At 33.3% G+C, this 23,028-nt stretch overlaps 1 protein-coding gene across 3 annotated transcripts; it reads right to left on the bottom strand.

Annotated features, from left to right (window-relative positions):
* Nucleotides 1–3,946: 3,946 nt before the first annotated feature.
* Nucleotides 3,947–19,297, bottom strand: LOC107776501 (uncharacterized). 3 transcript variants are annotated; one of them, XM_016596407.2, is made up of 14 exons: nucleotides 18,993–19,297; nucleotides 18,815–18,896; nucleotides 18,013–18,123; nucleotides 14,002–14,099; nucleotides 13,814–13,897; nucleotides 12,920–13,056; nucleotides 10,908–10,980; nucleotides 10,746–10,791; nucleotides 8,934–9,043; nucleotides 8,624–8,731; nucleotides 8,467–8,526; nucleotides 8,125–8,186; nucleotides 6,207–6,519; nucleotides 3,947–5,076 (listed from the first exon to the last, which is right to left on the bottom strand). In XM_016596407.2, exons 1-14 carry the CDS (start codon nucleotides 19,062–19,064, stop codon nucleotides 4,192–4,194), a joined length of 2,241 nt encoding a protein of 746 aa, XP_016451893.1. In that variant the 5' UTR covers nucleotides 19,065–19,297; the 3' UTR covers nucleotides 3,947–4,191. The 3 variants fall into 3 exon arrangements, with proteins under 3 accessions (XP_016451893.1, XP_016451894.1, XP_075098141.1); XM_016596408.2 differs by having other exon boundaries at nucleotides 18,819–18,896; nucleotides 18,993–19,037; XM_075242040.1 differs by lacking the exon at nucleotides 18,815–18,896 and having other exon boundaries at nucleotides 18,993–19,296.
* Between the last annotated feature and the right edge of the window lie 3,731 nt (nucleotides 19,298–23,028).

The following is a 23,028-nucleotide window of genomic DNA, read 5'->3' as shown; positions in this document are numbered from 1 at the left end:
GACTATGAAGGATTCTTTGGATACGGCTTGACTCTTGTATTACTACTTGAACTCTTATTTGGTGTGTTGATATCTTTCAAAAAATATTTCTATTTTAAAATTTAAGTTTCTAAAATTTTATTTTTCAATAATAATTATGTTTATAATAATGGAAGTAAAAATATTATCCTTAATTCAAAACCTCAGTTTAGTCGGGTATCTAAAAATTTAAATAATTCTTTAGCCAGTGAAATTATTTTTTCCAGTATGACTCCATTTTGATATGTGACACTGACCATATTAAACATCTGAGTTATTTGAATTATATATAAATAACCTTAACATTTAAACCTTCTATATAATTATAGATAATCGCTAGATATTAATTAAGAAATACTACATAAAAAAAAATTAATATTTTTTCAAATCTCGTAGTGATTTTTTTTTGCACCATTCTTATTGGAGTCATTGGAACCTAAAAATAGTCACGAAGCGAAATAATAACTCGTATTTATGGCAAAGCACAAAGGCTGACACAATATGAACGACTTTTTAGTTACGACATGACTCTTTTACTATGACTTGAACTCTTCTTTGGTATGTTGTTATCTTTCAAAAAATATTTTATTTTGAAATTCTAATTTTATTTTGGTATGTTATTATCTTTCAATAATGATTAGCTTTATAATGATGCAAGTGAAGATATCATCCTTAATTTAAAATCCACTTTAATAGACTATCTAAAAATTTAAATAATTTTTTAGCCGTTCGAAACTTTATTTCAGTATGGCTCTATTTTGAGTTTATTGATATCTGTAGCCACAGATTTTAAATTTTGAATACCCTATATATACAATTTTTTTCTTTGAATCATTAAATTTTAAATTAGCTGATTGTTATTATATAACATTGCACATATTGTCTTAAAATTATCAAGTAATTTTTTCTCGACACTATACATGGCTTAGTATCAATGCAAACTACTCAAATTGCATCTAAATTCAGATTCGAATATCATATCAGTTTGTTAGTAATAGTATTTTTTTGAAAACGACACACAATGTAAATTAGAAAAAAATATATTCTAAGATATCCTTATCTTATAATCTATGTATTTGAGTTGAAAAAAATATTTTAAATCGACGAGATCAGCTTCCAAATTGTTTATACTCAACAGAGATAAAGAGAAGAAGAAATTCGTTGTCATCTCTATTTTCCATATTTATTTTCTTTTATCTTATTTTTTATGTCTTTCTTTCTTTTGTAACATTTCGCTATAAAAGGATGATTTTTAATAGAAATTGTCTAAGAAATTTATTTATATTTTTAGTCTTTGGTTAAAATTATTTTATATTTTTCTTTTGGCTATATCTAATCAACCTAAACATGTGCTCACCTAACCACTTAAATTAAAAAAATTAAAGAATGTGTAATTTAGATATAATCCATATATAATACGTGTATAATCATGTATCGTCAGTATATCATCTATGCATATCAGCTATAAAAGATCAACAATAAATCTGGCTGGATATTTATGTAAATATTCCATAAGATTTCGGTTACTTGATTTCATCCATGATATGACTTCTATTATAATAATTTAAAAATTCTCTACTAAAATTCAAAAATATCTTATCCTTTTATTTTAAAATTACATTATATTTTAAAAAATAATCACATTTTGAAATAATTTTTTACATTTTAAAAAAAAATATTTGGTGTCATACCATTTATTTTCAAAATATACTTTTTGTTATACTTGAAAATCGATATAGAAACTACCAATTAGAAACCAATATTCCTCTTGTTGAAATTCGAGAAACTTTTCACATAATTTAATGATTCAAAACTAATATTCTTCAACGAAAAAATATTATGCCCCTGCAATGTTGGCTTGACTGCAGCTAAATGAAAATATTTCAACTTATACCCTTTAATTCCTAAAAGATGCTAAATTAAAAGTAATGATAGCAATTGTATAACCAATATTTTGCTATTTTTTTGATGTCCATTTATACAATTTGACTCTTCAAACAAACATTCTTCAAAAAAAAGAAAGAAAAATAACTTCTTTTTTTTGAATATTAACACATTATTGTGATGTTTCTTTCTATACCACGTAGTTTTACTTCATTATATATGTAAGTAAACTTTTATTTGATTTTTAAACTCTTTTTTGTTATTTGAATAAACATAGACATGTACCCTATATATTATATTTATTTTAAAAGAAATTTGCTTTATTCAAATCTAGCTATACTGTTTTAAAGAACTATAATTATAGGGTTTTAGATGTGAAAGAGTTTAGAATTATATGGAGAATTTTTTTTTCTTTTTTGCCCGAGGCAAAGTAATATTTAAATAATTATAAAAAATTAATAAAAGTTCTTAATATGATTGCATATGATCATTGACTGAATTAAGCATGATAGCATGATAACAAAAGATAAATTTATTTTTATTTTTATTTTAATTCAAATTTTAAAACTTTATATATAAAATTTAAAAATTTCTTTTTATTTTTATTTTAATTCAAATTCAATTATATATATATATATTTGTATTTGACTAACATAATCAAATATAGAATAAAGTTACCATACATTATTAGTATTTATTAGCTTGCCACTTGGCTTAACCACAATGCGAATTATATTTGGTAACTTTATTCCTTTAATATATATATAGATAATTCAAATTTTAAAACTTTATATATAAAATTCAAAATTATCTTTTAATTCAAATTCAATTATATATATATATATATATATATATATATATATATATATATATATATTATTTGACTAACATAATCAAATATAGAATAAAGTTACCATACATTATTAGCATTTATTAGCTTGCCACTTGGCTTAACCACAATGCTAATTATATTTGGTAACTTTATTCCTTTAATATATATATAGATTAGCTAGTTGTAGCTAACATTTACTATATTACTTCCTATAGCTATGTTTTCAGGTTTTTTAGAGTGTATTCGATGTATTTAAGCTACTGTATTCATGAATACAGTAGCATTTCTCGGCGTGAAATAGAGAATTACAGCTAGATAGATTATTGTATTCGACTATATTCACGGCGTAAAACAGGGACAACATATTCAGTGTAATCCCATAAGTGGGATCTTGGGAGGATAATGTGTAGACAGATTTTACCATACTATTACTTTATGAAGGTAGAGCGGCTATTTTCAATAGGCACTTGGCTCAAGGAAAGCATAATTACAGCAATTTAGAAAAAGAAATATGACAGTAAAGAAGCCATGAAAAAGGAAGTTGTAACAACAGCAAAATAATACGAAAACCGTAGCAAAAGAAATATCAGGTAGTAATAGAAATTTAAGAATAAGGAAATACAAAAATAATACTAGTGTTATTGATAAGGAATCAAGTACCTAATAACCTTGTACTCTAATTCTCGACCTCCTATCGCGATATTAATAGTACCAAATTGTTCTGACCTCAAAATCTTAAACAGATTAATTTCCATGTCTTTATAAAACGGGAAAAAGAGGATATTTCAGGCAACTACTACTCGCCATCCTTCATTTTTTATGTTCCAATTCATATGGCAATATTTGATTGAATTCGTAATTTACTATGCCTATTTGATCGATATGTTAATTTCACTTCTATATTATATTTATGATTGTGGAAGAAAATATTGAAGTAATAGTTGAAAACTTTATTCAGATCAAAGTTAACAATTTGAATAGTTTAATGGATTTGAATTCTAAATAGTTGTGAAATTAAATTAGAAATAAAATGTGTAAGTCATATAAATCACAAGGAAGAAGTAGCAATTAGCCTCAATATCTCCAAATCTTTTTTCTTTCAAGTAACTTTTTTTCCTTTTACTTTGGCATAAATAAAGGGTGATATTTATCAAGGTAATATTAAGTACAAATTGCATTGTAGCAGCCAATTGATAAACTATTTTAATGTCACAAAATGGCAATAATAACCAATGAACTCGATCTATTGCCATGTACCTGGATTTAGTTTCTATTAAAAATGTATAAGATTGTGTACAATAGACCATTGTGGTCCGGCCCTTCCCTGAATCCCGCGCATAGCGGGGAGCTTAATGCACCGGGCTGCCCTTTTAACTATAGGCTAAAATACAGATGCCTATGTTTACTCTTGCACTTGAAGAATATCTATCTAATTTACAATAAACAGAAAACTTGATTCACCTAAAAAGAGCTGAAAGTGTCTGTGTGCTAGCTTTTTGTTTGCCCTTCTCAGCTGAAGCCAAATTCTTCCCCTGAGAGTTATTGTTTTTACTATCAAACTTCTCATTTACTTCTTCAATACTATGTTCATGCAAAGAATCATGCTTCTTTGTAAACTTGTGATCTTTAATAGCCACATCTTTCATCAAAAGGTTCAAATGGTTAATAGATGTCTTTTGTGAATTCTCATCATCCTTTTTATCCTTTCCTGTAACATCACAACAGTGTAGTTTCACCTCTTCCAGCAGCATCCTTATTTCATCCTTAAACAGCTGCGTACGCGTACCCTTAATTTTCTTCTTAGTTACAGTATCCCCTCTATCCAGTTCTTGACTAAGAAAATCTGTATCATCAATCAAATCTTGCTTCTTGAGAGCCATCTCCTCAGAGTGCTCAGCAGCAACGATCTTCTGCTTCTTGGTTACTGCCTCCACTAAATCACTGCATCCCTTCTGATTTAACTTTTGCTTCTCAATTCTATTGTGTTGCAATTCATAATTTTCATCAAGATCACTATTGTCTTCAGACACATACTCCGGCTTCATTAGCTCCACATTTCCATGGAAAGTCTCCTGGGAAGTATCTTCCTCCTGTTGACCATCACCTTCAAGCAGGACATGTTTCTCCGCTTCGATCACTTCAACACCTGTGGAGACTCCAGGAACTATGGTATCAAGGATGACTTTGCCGAGAAGGAACCTTGTCTCACACACGTGTCCTTTCCCAAGAGAATCGTAATCTATCTTGAAATTCTTCTTACTGGTTTTGAAAGATGTAACATCTTTCACCAGAATGTCAAACATAAGTTCGACATCTTTGCCCATTCTCATTGATACAAAGACCTGCAAACCAGACATCCAAAAACTCATTAAGCTAACAAAAGAGCAATTACCATTCTGATAGCCGATTACACACTTTTCAAGTAAGAGGACACGAGAATAAAAGTCTACTAGATCTGGTTCTCCTTTTTCTTCCCATTTTGTATTCAAATCAAGAAAAATCATGACTATATATACATATAGTATTTACTTTATGGACAAGCTGAGCTGGTTTCCCAATGAATTTATTAGGTCCGTTTATGATGGAGAGGCAAGCTATAGCATTTATTCCAAGTGCACTAAGTCTTAAGTTTCCACAAAAGGCAGATGCAAGATACCATGTTGTTTACGAAGTAAATGAACACCGTTACATCAGGTTCAGAAAAACAGGGGATAATCACCTCCTTGTAATAATGAGCTAGACTCTCAAGGTTAGGAAACCGTTGATGCATGCCTTTAAATAAAGAGCTATTTCGAAATGTACTTAATCCTTTCCCGTCCATAGCATGTACTGCAAAAAGGTTTAGTAAGATTCTTTGTCTTGTTGTATGAAGCAATTAAGTAATTCAAGGCAAGTATTACGAAATGGTTGACTTTTTCTCTAGGGAAGTCATCTACCTCTACCCCTAGGCCCTACAATGTGGGTCCTATCGTTTCATAATGACTAGGTTACCACAGATTAACAAAAAGAGTTGACCAAGAGATTATAAGTCATAGATATTCAAGTCATTCCCCCATTCCCTGCTGATAAGGGGAAACCAACAGGAAACATTGTTTCATAAACACAGGCATTCTTAGAAACTGGAGCATTCTCCTCTCCTCATTTTATATGACAAGGCTGCTACTTGAGAGACAACTGGACTAACTCTCTGATCAAAAGCTGATTTACTCATTTATCAACAGAAAATTCCAGATAGAATTATATATCAGACAATTACATATATTACTATTGAAAAAGGATTAACGCAGCTTCTGCTTTCAGATAGAAAATTAGCCTATTTGACTCTTGAATGAACAGCATGAACTTAACTGGGATCTTTCATAAAAGTCAACATAACTGCATAGCATGCTCAAATAAAGTGAAATGACAAGACTGACAAACCAGCTTGGTGTAAGCAACAGTTAGATGTAAAAATCAAAGTATGTTTACCCACCAAACCAGAGTATGGGGCTCCTGGGAACTTGGACATTGCTTCCAGGAGGCTGTCCCCGTCAGTTAAAATGTTTATAGATTTTTGTACTTGCACTGCCAGTTGTGCAACTCTTTCTGCAAGTTCATCATCTGAAATGGAGACTTGAGAATCAGAGACTTCAGGTACATACACAGCTGCAGCTTCAGAATGCTTCTCTGCAAATTTAACACCTTCCTTCCAATTTCCATGATACAATACAGAAGCAAAAGTCAGGATGACAAGCGCATGTTGAGGATGAGTGATCAATGCCAGATGAAACGCCAAGAGTGCAACCCTGTCATGCACATCATTGAAAAGAAAACATTTGTCAAGTATCAAAGTCATAACAAGCCAGTTCTCACAACACTAGTGCAGGTTAACAATTCATCTAATAGACGACTGTCAAAAAAGTGATGGCAAAGGGATCAAAAGAATAGTTCCACTACTGCGACTGTAGGCAGCCAGACTATGAGCTGCAACATCTGCTGTCAGATAGAGTTAGAAACATGAGTCCAAAGAATTCACATGCTGACTGCAGAGTATGAGAAAAATTGAACTATGGGATACTCCAGAGTAATGTCAAACAATGAATCAACCTGATAACCATGCAGCATGTAGAAATTTCTTCAAACCTGTAAATGTTTAAAATGCCTCTAATTTGCAATTTAAAAAACAAATAATGAAGGGAGCGACATAGATGTATTATCTAAGATGCACAAGAAAAGGTTCTATCTTGTTGTAGTTATGGAGCTTAGTTGTAGTGATGATGCCAACTTAGGCTTTTAAAGTTGGGAAGGATGCTTCTAATGGCAGTGTCCAGAAATTAAAATCAAAATATGACAACGACAGAAGAAGATGCTTGTTTTCTGTTCACAGTGCTGCATTACCTCCTCACTATGGAAATTCAGTAGTAGAAGAAGCTTCTATGACTCCTTTACAGCATTTAATATAGTTGTCCTGTGGACACCTTCTAATACCCTTCTCTGTTACTTTTTTGGTGTTAGCTTTTTTTTTTTTTTTTTTTGTGTGTGTGTGTGTGTGTGTTAGGATGTCTTGTTTAAGCTTCCACGTGGCTAGCGAATGAATGCCATTTGTTATTTACATGGATCAGGCGAAATTCAAAGTAGTTCCTACGGTAAGGGAGCTTACACTTGTCCTCCCTTTGCCAAGGAATAGCCATATAATTTCAGCGACTCAATGATCAGGATTGAAACTTGTTTAGTTCTTTTTTTTTCAATCAAAATTTGTTTAGTTCAAAGCATACAAAGATTACGTATGACTACTCGTTTAGTTCAAAGCATACATAACAATCAAAAGAGAAGACTGCAAGGTCCATTCTTAGCTTAACAGCAGCAGGGTTTCAGCTTAGTCAATTTCAGAAATTCTTCCTATCCACGTCAGCACTTGAGATCAAGCTAACATTATAGCTCTGTTATACTGCTGCAATACTATGATAGAATTAATGGACCTTCTAATTAGACAAGTCTAGAGAGCAACATATATCAAATTACAGCTCTGAAAGCAGCAGTAGATACAATAATATCCAAAGATGAAGACCATCTCTCTCAGGGAGGAAGTGTCAGTAAAAGGACAGAGAGGGGTACTAGAAGCAAAAGCCTCATGGAGATAAAGAATCCAATCAACATATCTGAATCAGACCTCAGAATAAAAACGAAAAGAACTTGACTAATGATAAAGCTGCAGCAATGTCATGTCACGGGCACAATATTACATGTCACTAATTATTACAGGTGAGAAATGGGAACAATATTATGTCACTAATTACTGGAAGGGTGACAAAACAATCAAATGCCAAAAATGAGACGCAAAAAACCTCACTAAAATGCATGTCATAAGATCAAATGCTTTATTTGAACCCAAATAATTTATATCAACTCACCACACACTATCATGCGAAGGTTGACCGCAGGTGACAAATTGATCCAAGCTGGAAAATAGTTTCTGAAGAAAGCTGTGACTTATAAATTATATGCTTAAAACACAAGTAAAAACCAACAAAAAATTAACTTTAGGAAATGAATATGCCCACACGCGCATGCACCATACACAGGAAAGAGCTGGTCTTAGAAGTATTTATAGGAGCAACCAGAAGCTGTTACATGAAATTATAAGATGTAGACAACCCAGGAAGAGTTGATATCAATTAAGTGTTGGAGCAGGTATAAGGACTTATAAAAAAAATTTAAAGAGGAAGAAAGAGATGCAGCAAGAAAGAGCATACCATCAGCATCACAGAACTGTCACCCAATTGTTTGCAAGCCTGTTGAGCAAGGTATGCTCCCTGTAAATGATACACATGCACATTAGGCTATTTCCACCATTCTAAGGCGTATCATTTCGTCAGCAAGCCAAAATGAGATGCAGCAATATGGACATACATGAAATGGAAACACAATCTCAAGTATATTGTATCTCTGAAGTAAAGAAAGAGAAGGTGCCGCAGCCCCATATGACATCATATAATTTAGTTCCATCCTTATTCTAGCCTGCAAAAAAAAAAAAAATAGAGAAAAATTAGTGAGCATGGAGCATATGACGTAGAGAGTTCCCTTAAAAGAGTAGGAGCTTTTTAAGTTTCAGGGATGTCCAACAATGAGAAGGGACAAATAGGAAAGAGAAAGCCGTTTGAGAAAAGATGATGTGAATTACTAAGCCAGATAAATGGCTTATCCAAAAGTCATTGTATACCTTGGACAAGCTCATGATGGATGATGAAAATTCATCCATCCAATCTTCTATCTCCTTTGTAAAGGATAAGTTAAGACGAGCAGCCAATCTCAAGCCGCGCAAAATTCTTGCTGAGAAAAAAGAAAAGCCAAGATTAGTTCCATCACATTAACAATTGGGTTAAATTCATGTAATCCCCGTCTACTCTTGAATTCAACAATGTCAACCCCATTCAACTTTTAGTTACACTTAATCCCAAGCTTTCTTAACTTCACATTTTGCCAAATTGATTAGCAGTAAAGCAGTAAAACCCCTTCTGTTCTTTTCTAACAAGTAGAATGGCTGTAAACTCTTCAAACCTCATGGTACCCCATGTTTATACCTTGTGTTCCACCTTCCTCTCACCTCAGCTACAAGAACACTACTAATCCATTTAGCAAGAATTATTGCCCCCTTCCACCCTCAAACAAGCACGCTACTTTCCCTCTTCCCCTCTGCCAGCCAAAGCAGGCAGAAGCAGCAGTCACCCTCCTTCTCCCAATACTACAATCATCCTTCCCCAAACATTCTGCTCCTTCCTCATGTGGTAAACCTTATAATCCCCCCTCTTCGCCGTCAAATATAACCCCTGTCGTCATGCTTAACTTTGACACCATGGGACCTCCCACTTCATAGCCCTGTAAAAGAATGATTTCTCCATCTCAACCTAATTGTCCCCTTTAAACGACCGCCTTTCTAAGACCAACTCAATCTCCCACAATCACTTTAAATACAATCAAAAACATTAACAACTAGGTACTCAACATTCAACTTTAACAATGTTTTCATAAATTCTATAATACTAGTGCCCCCTCTTCGCGCTAAAATATAACCCCTCTCGTCATGCTTAACTTTGACACCATGGGACCTCTCACTTCATTGCCCGTTATAAGAATGATACCTCCATTTCTTCACCTAATTGTCCCCTTTAAGCGACTGCCCTTCTAAGACCAACTCAATCTCCCACAATCATTTTGAATACAATAAAAAACCATTAACATCTAGGTACTCGACATTCAACTTCAACAATGTTTTCACAAGTTTTCTAATACTAATATAGTAGTGTTGCAAATAATTATAGAAATAATGCAGTCGCAGGGGAACTTAAAAGTACACCAATGGAAGGTTTTGATATGGGCAATTGGTTATTGCACGAAGAGGGGAGCTAGGAGAATCATGGAAGTGAACAGCAAAGGGGTTAAGAGTTTTTCTGAAGGACAAAGAGACCATATTTCTAGAATTAAGAACAAGTGTTTGCAGAATCTTTTCTTATGGTGTAATGGTAGTCTTATTGGTAGCACAAATGAGTATATGGATTTCTTGGACTTGCTAGGGGGCAGACGGTAGATGTAATCTTTATATTATGTTCTGATCTGCATTACCTTTGTCATTCTACTACTTGTACCATCTTGGTACATTCTATCAATAAAACTTTTACCATTTCAAATAAAAAATATCCCATTTAAAAAATTAAATATCTATGTTTTTAAGCGTGCTAAAAAACTGTTTAGGGGGTGCATTAAGCGAGTGATGGATGAAAGGGATGCAATGAATTTAACCAAATAAAATAGTAATGCTTCCCTCCGAAATTGAATGTTTTAACTTTGTTTAGTTATTTACTTATAAAAAAAAAACTTTGTTTAGTTATTAAGAAAAGAAGTTGACAATGTCTACGTTTTGATTTGTAAAGAATAAGATAAACAAATACAAAAATAAAATACATATTCAACTCGGGATGTAAGGAGCATGAACTAAGTCTTAATTCATGACAAATTCTTAAATAACTGCACCTACCACAATCCTCTCCAAACGACAAGTGAGTGGGTACTAAAGTCCGCAGCTGAATTCATATCAAAATAAAACTTTTTAAATCCCAACACATCAAAGTAACTATTTTACATTACATACTGGAAGATAATTTTTTGATAAAGTACATACATGAAGATAATACCTCACCTTTAAGGATCTTAGGTCCTGCATTGCATTGACATAATCATAGATTCTATTCATCAACGGATTGAAAAATAAGCTGTTTCCATGATATTAGAAAAATTAATAATGAGTTAAATAGCACCCACAAACTCAATAAGTTAAGTATCCAATCAATCACCATAACGAAAACATTGCCCACAGGCCATAGCTTTTGAACTGCAGAAAAAGCATGTTTAATTTGGCCCAACATTCTCTAATATGTAAAATGCTTTGGTTCATGGGACTAGAAAAGAAAGAAAAAAAGCATAAGTTACCATGTATGCTACATATGGCATAACAGGTAGATATAATTCATACTGACTTTGTGGAGGACTTTTCATAGAAAGATACTGATAAAGACATCAGTTTAACGTATAACACAGAGAATAGCAATTTGAGATTTTAAAAAGAATTGATCGTTTATGAGATTACATAATTTTGTTTAGAATCCTATCAACACCAAATAAATTGCTTAGTTTAGCTTCCCAAAATGCTATAATGTTCTGAAACAACTGTCAATTCACATCTCACAGCACTCCATTGTAACAACTGGGCAATTGCACCAATATCTGAGAAATCATTAACCAGGTCCGTCGCACTAGCATAGGGTTTAATATCTTGAGTTTTTGCCTTTTTTCTAAATCCGCTTGCAATTGCTAAGGATGACTGATTCTAGTGAACTAAATAAAGCACCTAGAGCTTTGCCAACAACTTGTGGAGGTGCAACTACAATTAAATAACCGATCAAGCTGACTTATTCTCTCTTCTTAGTTTTCTCTCATCTTTTCTCATCCAAAAAGATGAAATTAGAAACCATTTGGATAGGTGAGAGTGAAACCCTATTACAATTCTTAGAATCTTTTGTATGGATAGTCAGGGTTTTTTCTTTTTTGCTTCTTTGGCTCTCTTTTTGTATGTTATCACATCATTTAGAAAGTGCTGGATTTTGACACAATAATAATTACCATTAATCAAAAAAGAAACCACTGAATAATTCTATTCATTAATCCATGCTAAACTGAGTTATGAGTAGTCATCAAAGGATCCCACATGGTGTAATCAAATGCAGCATAGCACTACCTTCAACAAGTAGAATTCCAGTTTCAGCAAACTGAAAATAATGGTGTTTAAAAAAAAGCACAAATTCTCACTTCATCAAAAAACACAAATTCTGGTTTTTGGGAAACATTAGTTTTATAAATACCAAAAATCATCTAAGCCTAATTTATAGCAAACTAATTCTTTGCAAAATCAACCCACCTCTTCCACTCTGACTCTTCAACTTTCAATCATTTTCCTTTAAAATCTAGAAAGAACCAAAGTTACTTCATCTGAAAAGTATATGATCGTCGCTTAATCCAATAATCCATGTTACTTTACTAGTTTATTCCACATTTTACATGAGATATATGTCCTAATAATGATCCAAGGTCTGAGTGATAGTTTCATAAATTCTTGGGTGAACTTTTTGTTGTTAAAACATTTAGTCCAAATAATATATTTCTAGAAAACAGTATTTGAAATTAAGAAAAGTGCACAACTTTTTCCCAAAGTTGTTTTCCATACCACCTAATTAGGGCCACAACACGGAGAAATCAAGCATGGAGGTGCCACAGCACACAGAACTTCCCTCTACATGACTGCCACCTCTTGCTACAATCAATTCCTCCACATTTTGGTCAAAATTAAAGATTGTTCTGCATTCATTGCCTTTTCTATGGATTATTAAGCATATAATCAACACCAGTACCAAAAATAAAAGGGAAATGCATGAATTGAGCAACAAATTTGGATGTTATGTGTTAAATTCTCCTTTTTTTACCGGGTTGGCAGTCTCTATTCCTATCCAGTTAGGATTGGTGTGACTGAAACCTAAGCTTTAGCAACCAAAATTAAGTTCCCAACAGCACTAAAACTTACAACCTTTCTATGCCTTCTTTTCCCAGGAAGTCCACAGAACAAAAATTAGCTTTTAGCTTGTCCACTTAGAAAAATACCTGTTAATAGTGAAATCTCTGTGCATGGAATTCTTCCAGAGAATGAAATCTTTCTGATCACATCCCTTAGGCATTTTAGGAACAAAGATTTCCTCTTCCTTTTCAGCATTCTTTGCCACAGTATCAAAACTTGATACCTGCAGTTAGTGTAAGTAAAAGTACTTCAATAGCTCTGATTGTAAAAAGAGTTTCAGATCTCTATTTTATCTCTTACTAGACTAAAACAAAAGGAAATTTTCCTATGGTCTGGATACCAAATCAATGTTCTTCCAAGAATGTTGTGATCAAAATGGTAAATTTACAAATCAAATGTGACTTGCGCCTCGAGCACTTCTCAATTCTCCAAGCATTTAGTTGAACAGTTCTGAATTTTTCACTTAAGGTAGAAAACAAATGTGACTCGCAACTCGAGCACTTCTCAATTCTCCAAGCATTTAGTTGAATAGTTCTGAATTTCACTTAAGGTAAAATATACTCCCTCCTTTCCAATTTATGTGAACCCTCCTTTCTAATTTATGTGAACCCATTTGACTGGGCACGGAGTTTAAGGAGGAAATGAAGACTTTTAAAACTTGTGGTCCTAAACAAGTCATAACATTTGTGTGGCTATAATTATTTTGAAACTTGTAGTGTTAAACATGCCAAAGTATTTGTGTGGCTATAAAAGCTTCTCATTGAGGGTAGAATTGGAAGTTTAAGTTAATTATTTTCAAATTTAGAAAAAGGTCATTCTTTTTGGAACGGACAAAAGAGAAAGGTTCACTTAAGCTGGAACCGGGGGAGTATATATTTGTCGGAATGCATAATGTGTACAATGTGAAATTGTGTTTGCGCAAGCCCAACCATAGAAGTGTAGAAAGGTAGCACATTTGGTATCACAGGAGTTGCACCAACCTCTATAACAGATCCTTTGACATGTACTCTACATATCGGAAACCTTTGTCCAACTATTTGGGAACGATGAAATTGCTTTTTAATCTGCAAGATGTACAATAACATAAATGTTTGAGCCCAACTATGAGTAACTGAACCCTAATATAAATGTCTCATAACAAGGTGATGATTCTGAATGCATCAAGAACCTGTGGAAGTTTTGCATTTGTGATTATATCAAAGTCTTTTGGTATTCTATTGAGAATTAGATCTCTGACACATCCACCAACCAAGTATGCTTCAAACCCTGTGTATTGCAATTTGGTCAAAGGCTAACCTTCAAAAAGTGAGAGTAAAAAGAAAAGAATATGTATGATCATACAAGAAAGAAAGACATGCAAATGAAGTGTACTGGACGAGGGTGAAAAAAACATAGGGTCTTTTATCCAAATAAATTATTAGGTCATGTTAAAGTGTGTCTAGATTCACATGTCTAGACTCAATGAACTTGAATAGATGAATATTCAACTAATTGATTAACACCGCTCAACCACTACTACTCCTTTTCATTACATGCATCAGGGGTAATAGATAAAAAAAGAATATATGTTTCCATTCCTTATGCAGAAAGAAGTAAAAAAAATTGAAGGTTATTCTAGAATACTCTTTTCATCAGGGCCCGACGATGCTCATATGAATGGATCAACAATGATAGCAAGGAAATCTGAGCAGGTTTCTTTCTCAGTTGCTCCACGATGGAGTAATCTTATACCTTCATTTTTCTCAAGAATTCCTACGCCTCTTCTTCAATGACTGCTTTCTTTACTAGAACTGGATTATCTTTGGATGTTTTAGCTTTTCTTAACTCTTCCGGGGCAAAGCATCTCCCTGAACGAGTTAATCCCTGGGCCTCATTGACTTTTTTATTATTGAAGGTTATTCTAGAATACTCCTACTTTTCTCAGAAGGTTCCAGAATAGTCCTACATAATTGTAAGAGAATAATTACTTACCCTGACTGTAAGTGTAGACTATTACATACCTTAAGTTAAGACTCCTAAGAGCCCCACTTGTATAACATCAATAATCAACTCAATAAGATCTTTTCTCTTATTTTTGCTTGCTTCAAAGCAACATACAAGAGGAATCCTTGTAAAATTCTTTGATTCTTGATATTCTTAATTATGAAATAATCACTAAGAATATTTTGATGTTTAATCATCAAGAATATTCTACCCAAATATTTTCTTGACTCTCAACAGGCCTCTTCAATCTCAAGTAGGTGAAACAACATGAGTGTGTTTATTTTGAGAAAAGGGATAATAAAAAAATCACCTGACTGGCAAACAGTCACGAAAATCATATTATCGGAATAGGGAACAATCACTGAAATGAAAAGCAAAGCTGAAAATCTTTTTTCCGGAAAGTCGTTGGTAATTGCACAGCGGAAACAAGTGTCTCTTATTGTTAATATGTTATAACACTGTATATAGACAGAATACTGTACATAGCAAACTTACTGGCAACAGATTTATAGGGATTTGTAGGAGTTAGCTACCTTAGTTAGAATCCTCTTCCCATGTATTTAAACCACTGATTCGTTGAGTAATAGACATTGGAAATTCCTCCAGTACCTTTTTATTTTACATGGTATCAGTCACATTGGTATATCATTATTGTCCTTCTAGTTATTTATGTTAACGATATTAGCATTACAAGAGATGATTGTGCAGGGATTTCTTCTTTCAAATTGTTCTTGCATGCTAAGTCTCATACTAAAGGCTTGGCTGTAATGCTTCATATTTAAGTTAGGGTATATTAGTCTTTTAACATAAATTAACTTTTAAAAAAAAAAAGGAAAAAACAAAGGAAAAGAAAAGAAGAAAACCTAGTCAATTAAAAGAAAGGGCAAAGCCCACTAGAACGAAAAGAAAAGGGGTCTTAAGGATGGGGAAATGCAGCAATTGCTGCTAACAAAGTTAGAAGAGAGGGAAAACAAAAAGAGAACAAAAGATTCGGAGGAGGAAAGCAACGAGAGCTTCTGGTTCTAAAGTAAGACGGAAAAAAAAATCAACCAGAGTTCCATAGCTTCTAGCAACTTGATGCTTCAATATAATTATTCCCAACCATTGTTATTTCTAAATTCAAGGTATATCTTATTATTCCATTGATACAAGTATTCTTTGATTTATCATGATTTCAGTTAAATAGTGATATTGATAACTTAGTGAGTTCCAATTGAACTGGATGCAAGAATGCTCATGGAAAAAAATCAGATTTTTATATTTGATGGATTAATTGAAAAAGAATCAAAATTTTAATTAGTTTTTTTCTACAAATTTAACAATTTATATAGATTGTGAATAGATTATTGAATACCACTAGGAGATAGAAGTATTGGAGTATATTTGAGTGAATAATTCGCTTTAGAAATCTACCTTGATAAACACATGGGCAATTAATGCTTAAACAAGGATGAGAATCTTTTAAATATATATATGTATGTATATAAAATAGTTTCGCTATAACAACTTTCCTTAGTCGCAAAATTTACTAAGACTAAAGAATACAAGGAAGGCAGAGGATATTTTTAGAGGCATGGACAAAAAATCAACTTGACTATTTGAGAATCAAACATTGAAACCTTAAGAGTGGGATATCTTGAATTAGTTACGAATTAGCTTATACAAGTAAGTTAACACTAGATCAATATGATGTGATTATAGATTGATTGAAGGAAGTCCTATGGATTGCTTGAGGTGACGCGTTTGGTATTTCGGTACGAGTACTGTGAGTAGTAATCTTACCACAATTTGTGTTTTCATAACCTGCATGGTTTATATATATGATTTTGAAAATAAATGTGTTACCAAAGCTTTGAAATTGCATGTGGGACAAGTCCTTTACTTGATATGGTACCGAACAGGTTACTTGAGATGTTTACCAGTTAATCTAAACATTTTTACCGTTACTAGATATGTTTTCCCGTTACTTGAGATGTTATAGTTAATTGAACTATTCTCACTGTTACTAGAAATGTTTTACTGTTACTTGAGACATGATTACCGTTACCGAAATAAAATTACAAGATTTCGATAAGAAATGATATGCCCTTTATTATTTTGAAAATGCTTCTATACGAGTATTTACTGTTTACAAGAAAGAATATAAATGGGAGGAGACTTTGAAGGATCCCGTAGTTCGTTAGACCTGGTGCACCTTATATTTACTAATTACCGAGTACAATTATAGCCGTCGCTAGTGGGAAGGTAGAACTAGCATACAGTTACAGTTTTTCCCTCGAGTAGGGACCTGACTCCTTTTGCGAAGGGGTCCCTACAGTGATACAGATTACATGATCCTTTTCTGGAAGCCTCCTAATATAAAGATTTGCTATGACACGGTATTTACAGAGTTTATTACTGAATTGTTAAATTGATTTTGTTACAGGAAATACATGATGAGACTGATTGTTATTACCGTTTTAAAAAGGGCATTTAATTTTGTGATTATTATACAAGCATGTTTTCTGACTTGTCCCCTATTAAAAACGGTTGTGGTTAAGTATTATTACTCACTGCGCTAGCGACTCACTCCCCGCTATTATTTTTAGCGAGGCAGCAATAGACGCATGCGAGGATTGCGTTAATTAGAGTACACGAGTTGATAATTTCTGGTGAGCCCCACAGTTGTTCGCGTGGGCAAGGATTGTTATTTATTTGTTATAGCCCTTTTCTTGAAACTCTTAGAGTCGCCCCATAGTCATTTTTATGAGTATCATAAGTATTCTTTTATAGAAATAGATTTGTGACTTGTATTAGACTTTCCTATCGTATTTTTGGTGATGAAGTTAGTATTATTATGTTGGGAGTACTTCGTTGATGAGGATTATAACTTGTTTTGGTGGATATTGGTTGGTTGTGCTGTTAATTTTTAAGACAGGTTTATTTTTGGATAGTCCTAAAACAGGGGAAACTCTGTCCGATTTTTTATAAAATACCGATGAGGCTTACTTGGGAGCACTTGCTCCTAGATGCCGGTCATAATCCTAAATTGGGTCGTGACATTGGCTCTCACTCTAGTTGCTTTCAAACATGTCAGTTTGAAAGCAAACTTCTTTCAAACTGACAAGTTTGAAGTCGCATAGTTCTGGAAACATGTGCTCTGGAAGACAGATCAGAGGCATGCAAAGAAAGGATTGAATTAAACAAAAAGTATCACCTTCACTCTGCAAAATCTTCAGAACAACCCATGCAGATGGTGGTATCATTGATCTAGTTATCCCAAAGTTCCTTGAGTCGAGCTTCCTCCATTTTGAGAAGTCAAGTTGACCTGAATCATAATCATAATCATCACATATCATAATTCAACTGTTAACTCCCAAAATTAATATTTTCATCCAATCACATGTTTGTTGCACTGTCTCTCCTGCCCAATCTTTTCCAGCTTTGTCTCTCCTACCCAATGAAAAACAAACAAGCAGAAAAGAAACCCACTTTTGTCTTCTTTTGAACAAGAATTTGTTCAAAAGGTTTATGGAACTTAAGCAAACAAGAAACTGAGAGAGAGAAAATATACACTCAACAGTCACTATGACTGAATCCTAAATTAACTGGATAAATCCTATGTATGCATTCTGCTTTATTCAGGTTTTTCACTACTAATTTGTACACAAAGTATAAACCTACTGCAACCTTCCATCCAGGGGCAGATAGAAGCTACAGGTTTGGCCGAATCTAGTAGCTTTGGCTCAGACCTGAGGTACGCGTTAAGAAATCTACTAAATATGTACAAATATTAAATTTCGAACTCATTAACTCAAATGGTGAGTGGGTTCAGTGGCATCCCAAACCAATAAAGTTCAAATTTTGGATCTACCTTTTTATCCATCCACCTTTATCCAAGCTTGGACACTTTGCCAAGCTCAGAGAAGTAGAGGTACAACAAGAAAAGACAACTTTTAAAAGAAAATAAGTAAAAGAAAAATTGAGCAAAAGCAGAAGCTTCAAAATGCACTAATCACCTGCCTCGATCACGGACTCAGTACCCGTATTAGCAGAAACCTGAGATTGACTTTCGTATTCAACAAATGTATGTTTAAATTTCTGAAACACATAATTCTAAATTAGTGCTATAAACTGTTCGACAATATGCCTGAAAGAAAAAGTAGCATGCAGCAGAACCAGATATTCAAGTGGTACCTGCAAGGATACAAGGGATTTGAGACGCAAGAATAAGGCATTGTCTCTAGTCAGCTTTGATATCGCGGCCATTAGACTTAAAAAACTCTACAGCACCAACGGGGGAAGACAAGGGTAAGCGGTCATTTATAAAAGTGTTATTATATATATTTTTGCTTGATAACTCTCAAGTATTTTGCATCCCCAATTGTTGATGGCTAATTTTCTATTATAAATTTGTTTCGTTACTTGTTCCAATTGATCAAAGCTACAGTTTATTACCACACAACTTTACATTCCAACACAAAATGTCAATTAAACGTCTACGCTAACGAAAAAGGTTGTCTTCATCACACAAATACTAAGGATGGCAAAATAAATGTATTTGACAAATAAATAAAACGTCTCCTTAGAGACTTCATCTAGCTCTATTGACTAATACTTGAAAATAATATTTATTTACTTAATTGAAATATTTTTTGTTATTATTAATCATTAAATTGTTCAAACAATTGTGAGATAATTTAACTAAAAGGTGAGTAATGATGAACCAATCATTTAAATACTCAATTGAATAAAATTAATTATTTATTATCTAACTGAATGTCACATTGGACTTCGAAATAGAGCTCATAAAAGTGCTCTAGTTTTACTATCACGTTAATGATGTAAAGTTCCATGCAATAGTTCAAATTTTGAATGATTTTGATAAGGTAAAATTTTGATTTTAAAGTTTTAAACGTTAGGTTCCTAATATAGTATTTCAAATAAGGTAAAAAATCAATAATCTAATTTTTAGTTGATTTCAAATTTCTAAATATGAGAAAAATAATTAAATTACTCTATTTTTAAAGAGTGAAAAATGCAAACAACATTTCGCTAAGCGCATTCGTGCCTGTAATATAGTATAGTATAGATAAAAGTAAACAGTAATTAGTTAAGCTTTTCTTTTTTTAATAACATATGATTCTCGAGGATTAGTGACACATAGTTAGAAAAAGCAGGGTTTACAGTACTATCTGAATATGTTATGTATATCTTGAATATTCCACTAGATAATTCTCTAATAAGTAGATTAATTGCCTAGTCTTAGTGTACGCGCTTTGCACGTTTACCCATATTAATGAATATAAACTTTTTTGAAAATTATGTAAATATTATTAGATATTTATAAAAAATTATAACATAAAAGTTAAAGATTCTTTTTTGAAACTAATAGATATTTTTGTATTTAGCTAGCTCAATAGATGATGAAATCATGTCTAATTGAAGTTTTAAAATACCTTATTGTGATCTATGAGGACTTATGTGAAAATCTTATAAAAATTATTATTATGTGATTAATACTAAAACAAGATACGTATCACGACCCAATTCCATTTTAGGCCGTGACGGCGCCCAACGCTGTTGCGAGACAAGTCAACAGTGAGTAGACTATGCAATTTCTCTTTCTAAAAGATTTTTCCAAGTAATTAAACTTTCCTTAAATTTAAAAAGATTTAAGAAGTAATAAATTTAAAAACAAATAACACGAAAGCAACTAACAAATAACATGAAAGCAACTCAGTGTCATCATAATTATAGAATAAAACCAAAATACAAGTCTACTAGTGTGTGCCAAGACCTGGTGTCATAAGTATATGAGTATTCGAGTAGAATATACAAAAAAAAATTAGTCTACTATTTGAAGTGAAATAGACAGAAAAGTATAAGCAAAAGAAAGACCCCGGCTGCTGCAGAATGAGCTCAAAAGGACAGCTCATCGCGAAGTCTCAATAATCAGGGATGTGCGTCGGACTGATATCCAGATGCATCTGCTCAGATCCTGCACATTCAGTGCAGAAGTGTAGCGTAAGTACATAAACAACATGTACCCAGCAAGTATCTAGGCTGTCGAAGAAGTAGTGACGAGGGGTCGATTTCGACACTTACTATGGGCCAAAAATATAATAGTATAAAGTTCTAATTAAACGTGATATATAAAATGATAATAGAACTCAGAGCAGGAAAGTAAGCAATTCTTTCGTCGTTAATAAGAAACAAATCATTTTCCCCTCATTTAAACATTTAACTTCTCAAACCAATGAAACATTATCAAATATAATAAGGCTTCCAGTATCATCACACACAAATTATGCCAAGGACGTACGACCTTTAAACTCGAATATATGTAATAAAATAATATAGAGTTAAAATGGAACAAGATATATATATATATATATATATATATATATATATATATATATATATAATATATATATATATATATATATAACTCGAAGCAAGAAACAAGTAAGCAATTCTTTCGCCGTTAATAAGAAACAAATCATTTTCCCCTCATTTAAACATTTAACTTCTCAAACCAATGAAACATTATCAAATATAATAAGGCTTCCAGTATCATCACACATAAATTATGCCAAGGACGTACGACCCGATCCAAATATACATAAACATAAACTGTGTGCACTGTTGAGGGTCGAACAGACCATAAATGCATCTATTAACCTGCCGAGACGAATGGTCCACTCCCATGAGAGTAGTAGAATTTACCCTGCTCGTGAAATATACTTACGACGTGGTTGAACATAGATTTCTCAAGTTAACATTATATCCCTCAATTCTTTCCAAACAAGAAATATTCAACTAGAAACTTTTAACATCTTGAAATCATCAATCTCAACTCTATTCAAGGCAATTAATAAGCATAATCAAATAACGATGTCAACAAAGCATGGTGTGAACCTAAAAGTACTCGGACATAAACATGAATAGTAGCTACATACGGACTCTCGTCACCGCGTGCGTACATAACCCCTGCAAAAAATTTAATTAAATTCACCTATGGGGTTAATTCTCTCTTACAAGGTTAGAAAAGAGACTTACCTCGCCTCAAAGCCTACTTCTCGGCCTCAAGTTTACTCTAAAGCCTCAACTCGGTGCCGAACAATCCAAAACTAGTCAAATGGTGTATAAATAAATTAATACATGCTCAAAAATTCATATCCTAACTATCAAAGTGATTTCCCAATCATATTTGAAGAAATCTTAAAATTCACCCGGGGCACATGTGCCCGGATTCCGAAAACTTTTGAAGAAAGTTGTTACCCATAACCTCATGAACTCAAATATATGATTTTCATTAAATTTCATAGCCAATTTCGTGGTTAAATCCCGTTTTTATCAAAAACCTAGATTTTCACCTAAACCCATAATTTTCATTAATTTACATATCATAATCCACCCATAAACTATGCATTTAACTCATATTGTGTAGAAATTACTTACCTCCAAGTGCTAAGTGAAATCCTCTCTCTAAGAGCTCTAAGAATCGCCCAACAATTGAAGGAAATGAGCCAAAATAGCCTAAGTCCCGTTTTAAAAGATGATTCTGCCCAGGGTCCTAATACGCGATTGCTGCCAAGCTCTCGCGATAGCGATGGCTAAACTGAGGATCCTAGGAAAAAGGCTCTACGCGATCACGAGAAGACACGCATGAATGCGATGCACTGGTCTACCTACTCTTCGCGAACACGAGGCCCAACACGCAAACGCGTAAGGCAACTAGGTTGCCCAGGCCCAGGCTTCTACGCGAACGTGACTTGCCCAACGTGAAAGCCAAAGGGTCTAGGCCTCCGCGAACGCGGCCCTGCATATGCGAACGCGAAGGGAAAAAACCTCCAGTCCCCAAATCCTTCATCACGAACGCGAGGGCCTGTCCGCGTTCGCGAAGAAGAAAACTAGAACAGAAAATCTAGTGTTTTTCAACTTAACTCCGGGCAGTTCGGAACACACTCGAGCCCCTTGGGACCCCGTCCAACCACTCCAACAAGTCAATAAACATAATATAGACTTTCTCAAACTCTCGAAATGTGTAAAACAACAACAAAACCAAGAATGACACCCCAAAACCAAATTGAATCAAAATATGAACTTCAAGTTTCCAAATCGCTCTGAACGCACCGAATCATACTTAGAATACTCAAAATGACACAAAATTTTGTGTGCAAGTCTTAAATGACATTACGGAACTATTCTTGGTCTCAGAATTCCATTT

Source organism: Nicotiana tabacum, chromosome 21 (assembly GCF_000715075.1).
Source record: "Nicotiana tabacum cultivar K326 chromosome 21, ASM71507v2, whole genome shotgun sequence".
In the NCBI taxonomy this organism is placed as follows: domain Eukaryota; kingdom Viridiplantae; phylum Streptophyta; class Magnoliopsida; order Solanales; family Solanaceae; genus Nicotiana; species Nicotiana tabacum.
Note: the sequence above shows the minus strand (reverse complement) of the source record. Positions and strands in the feature narration are given on the sequence as shown.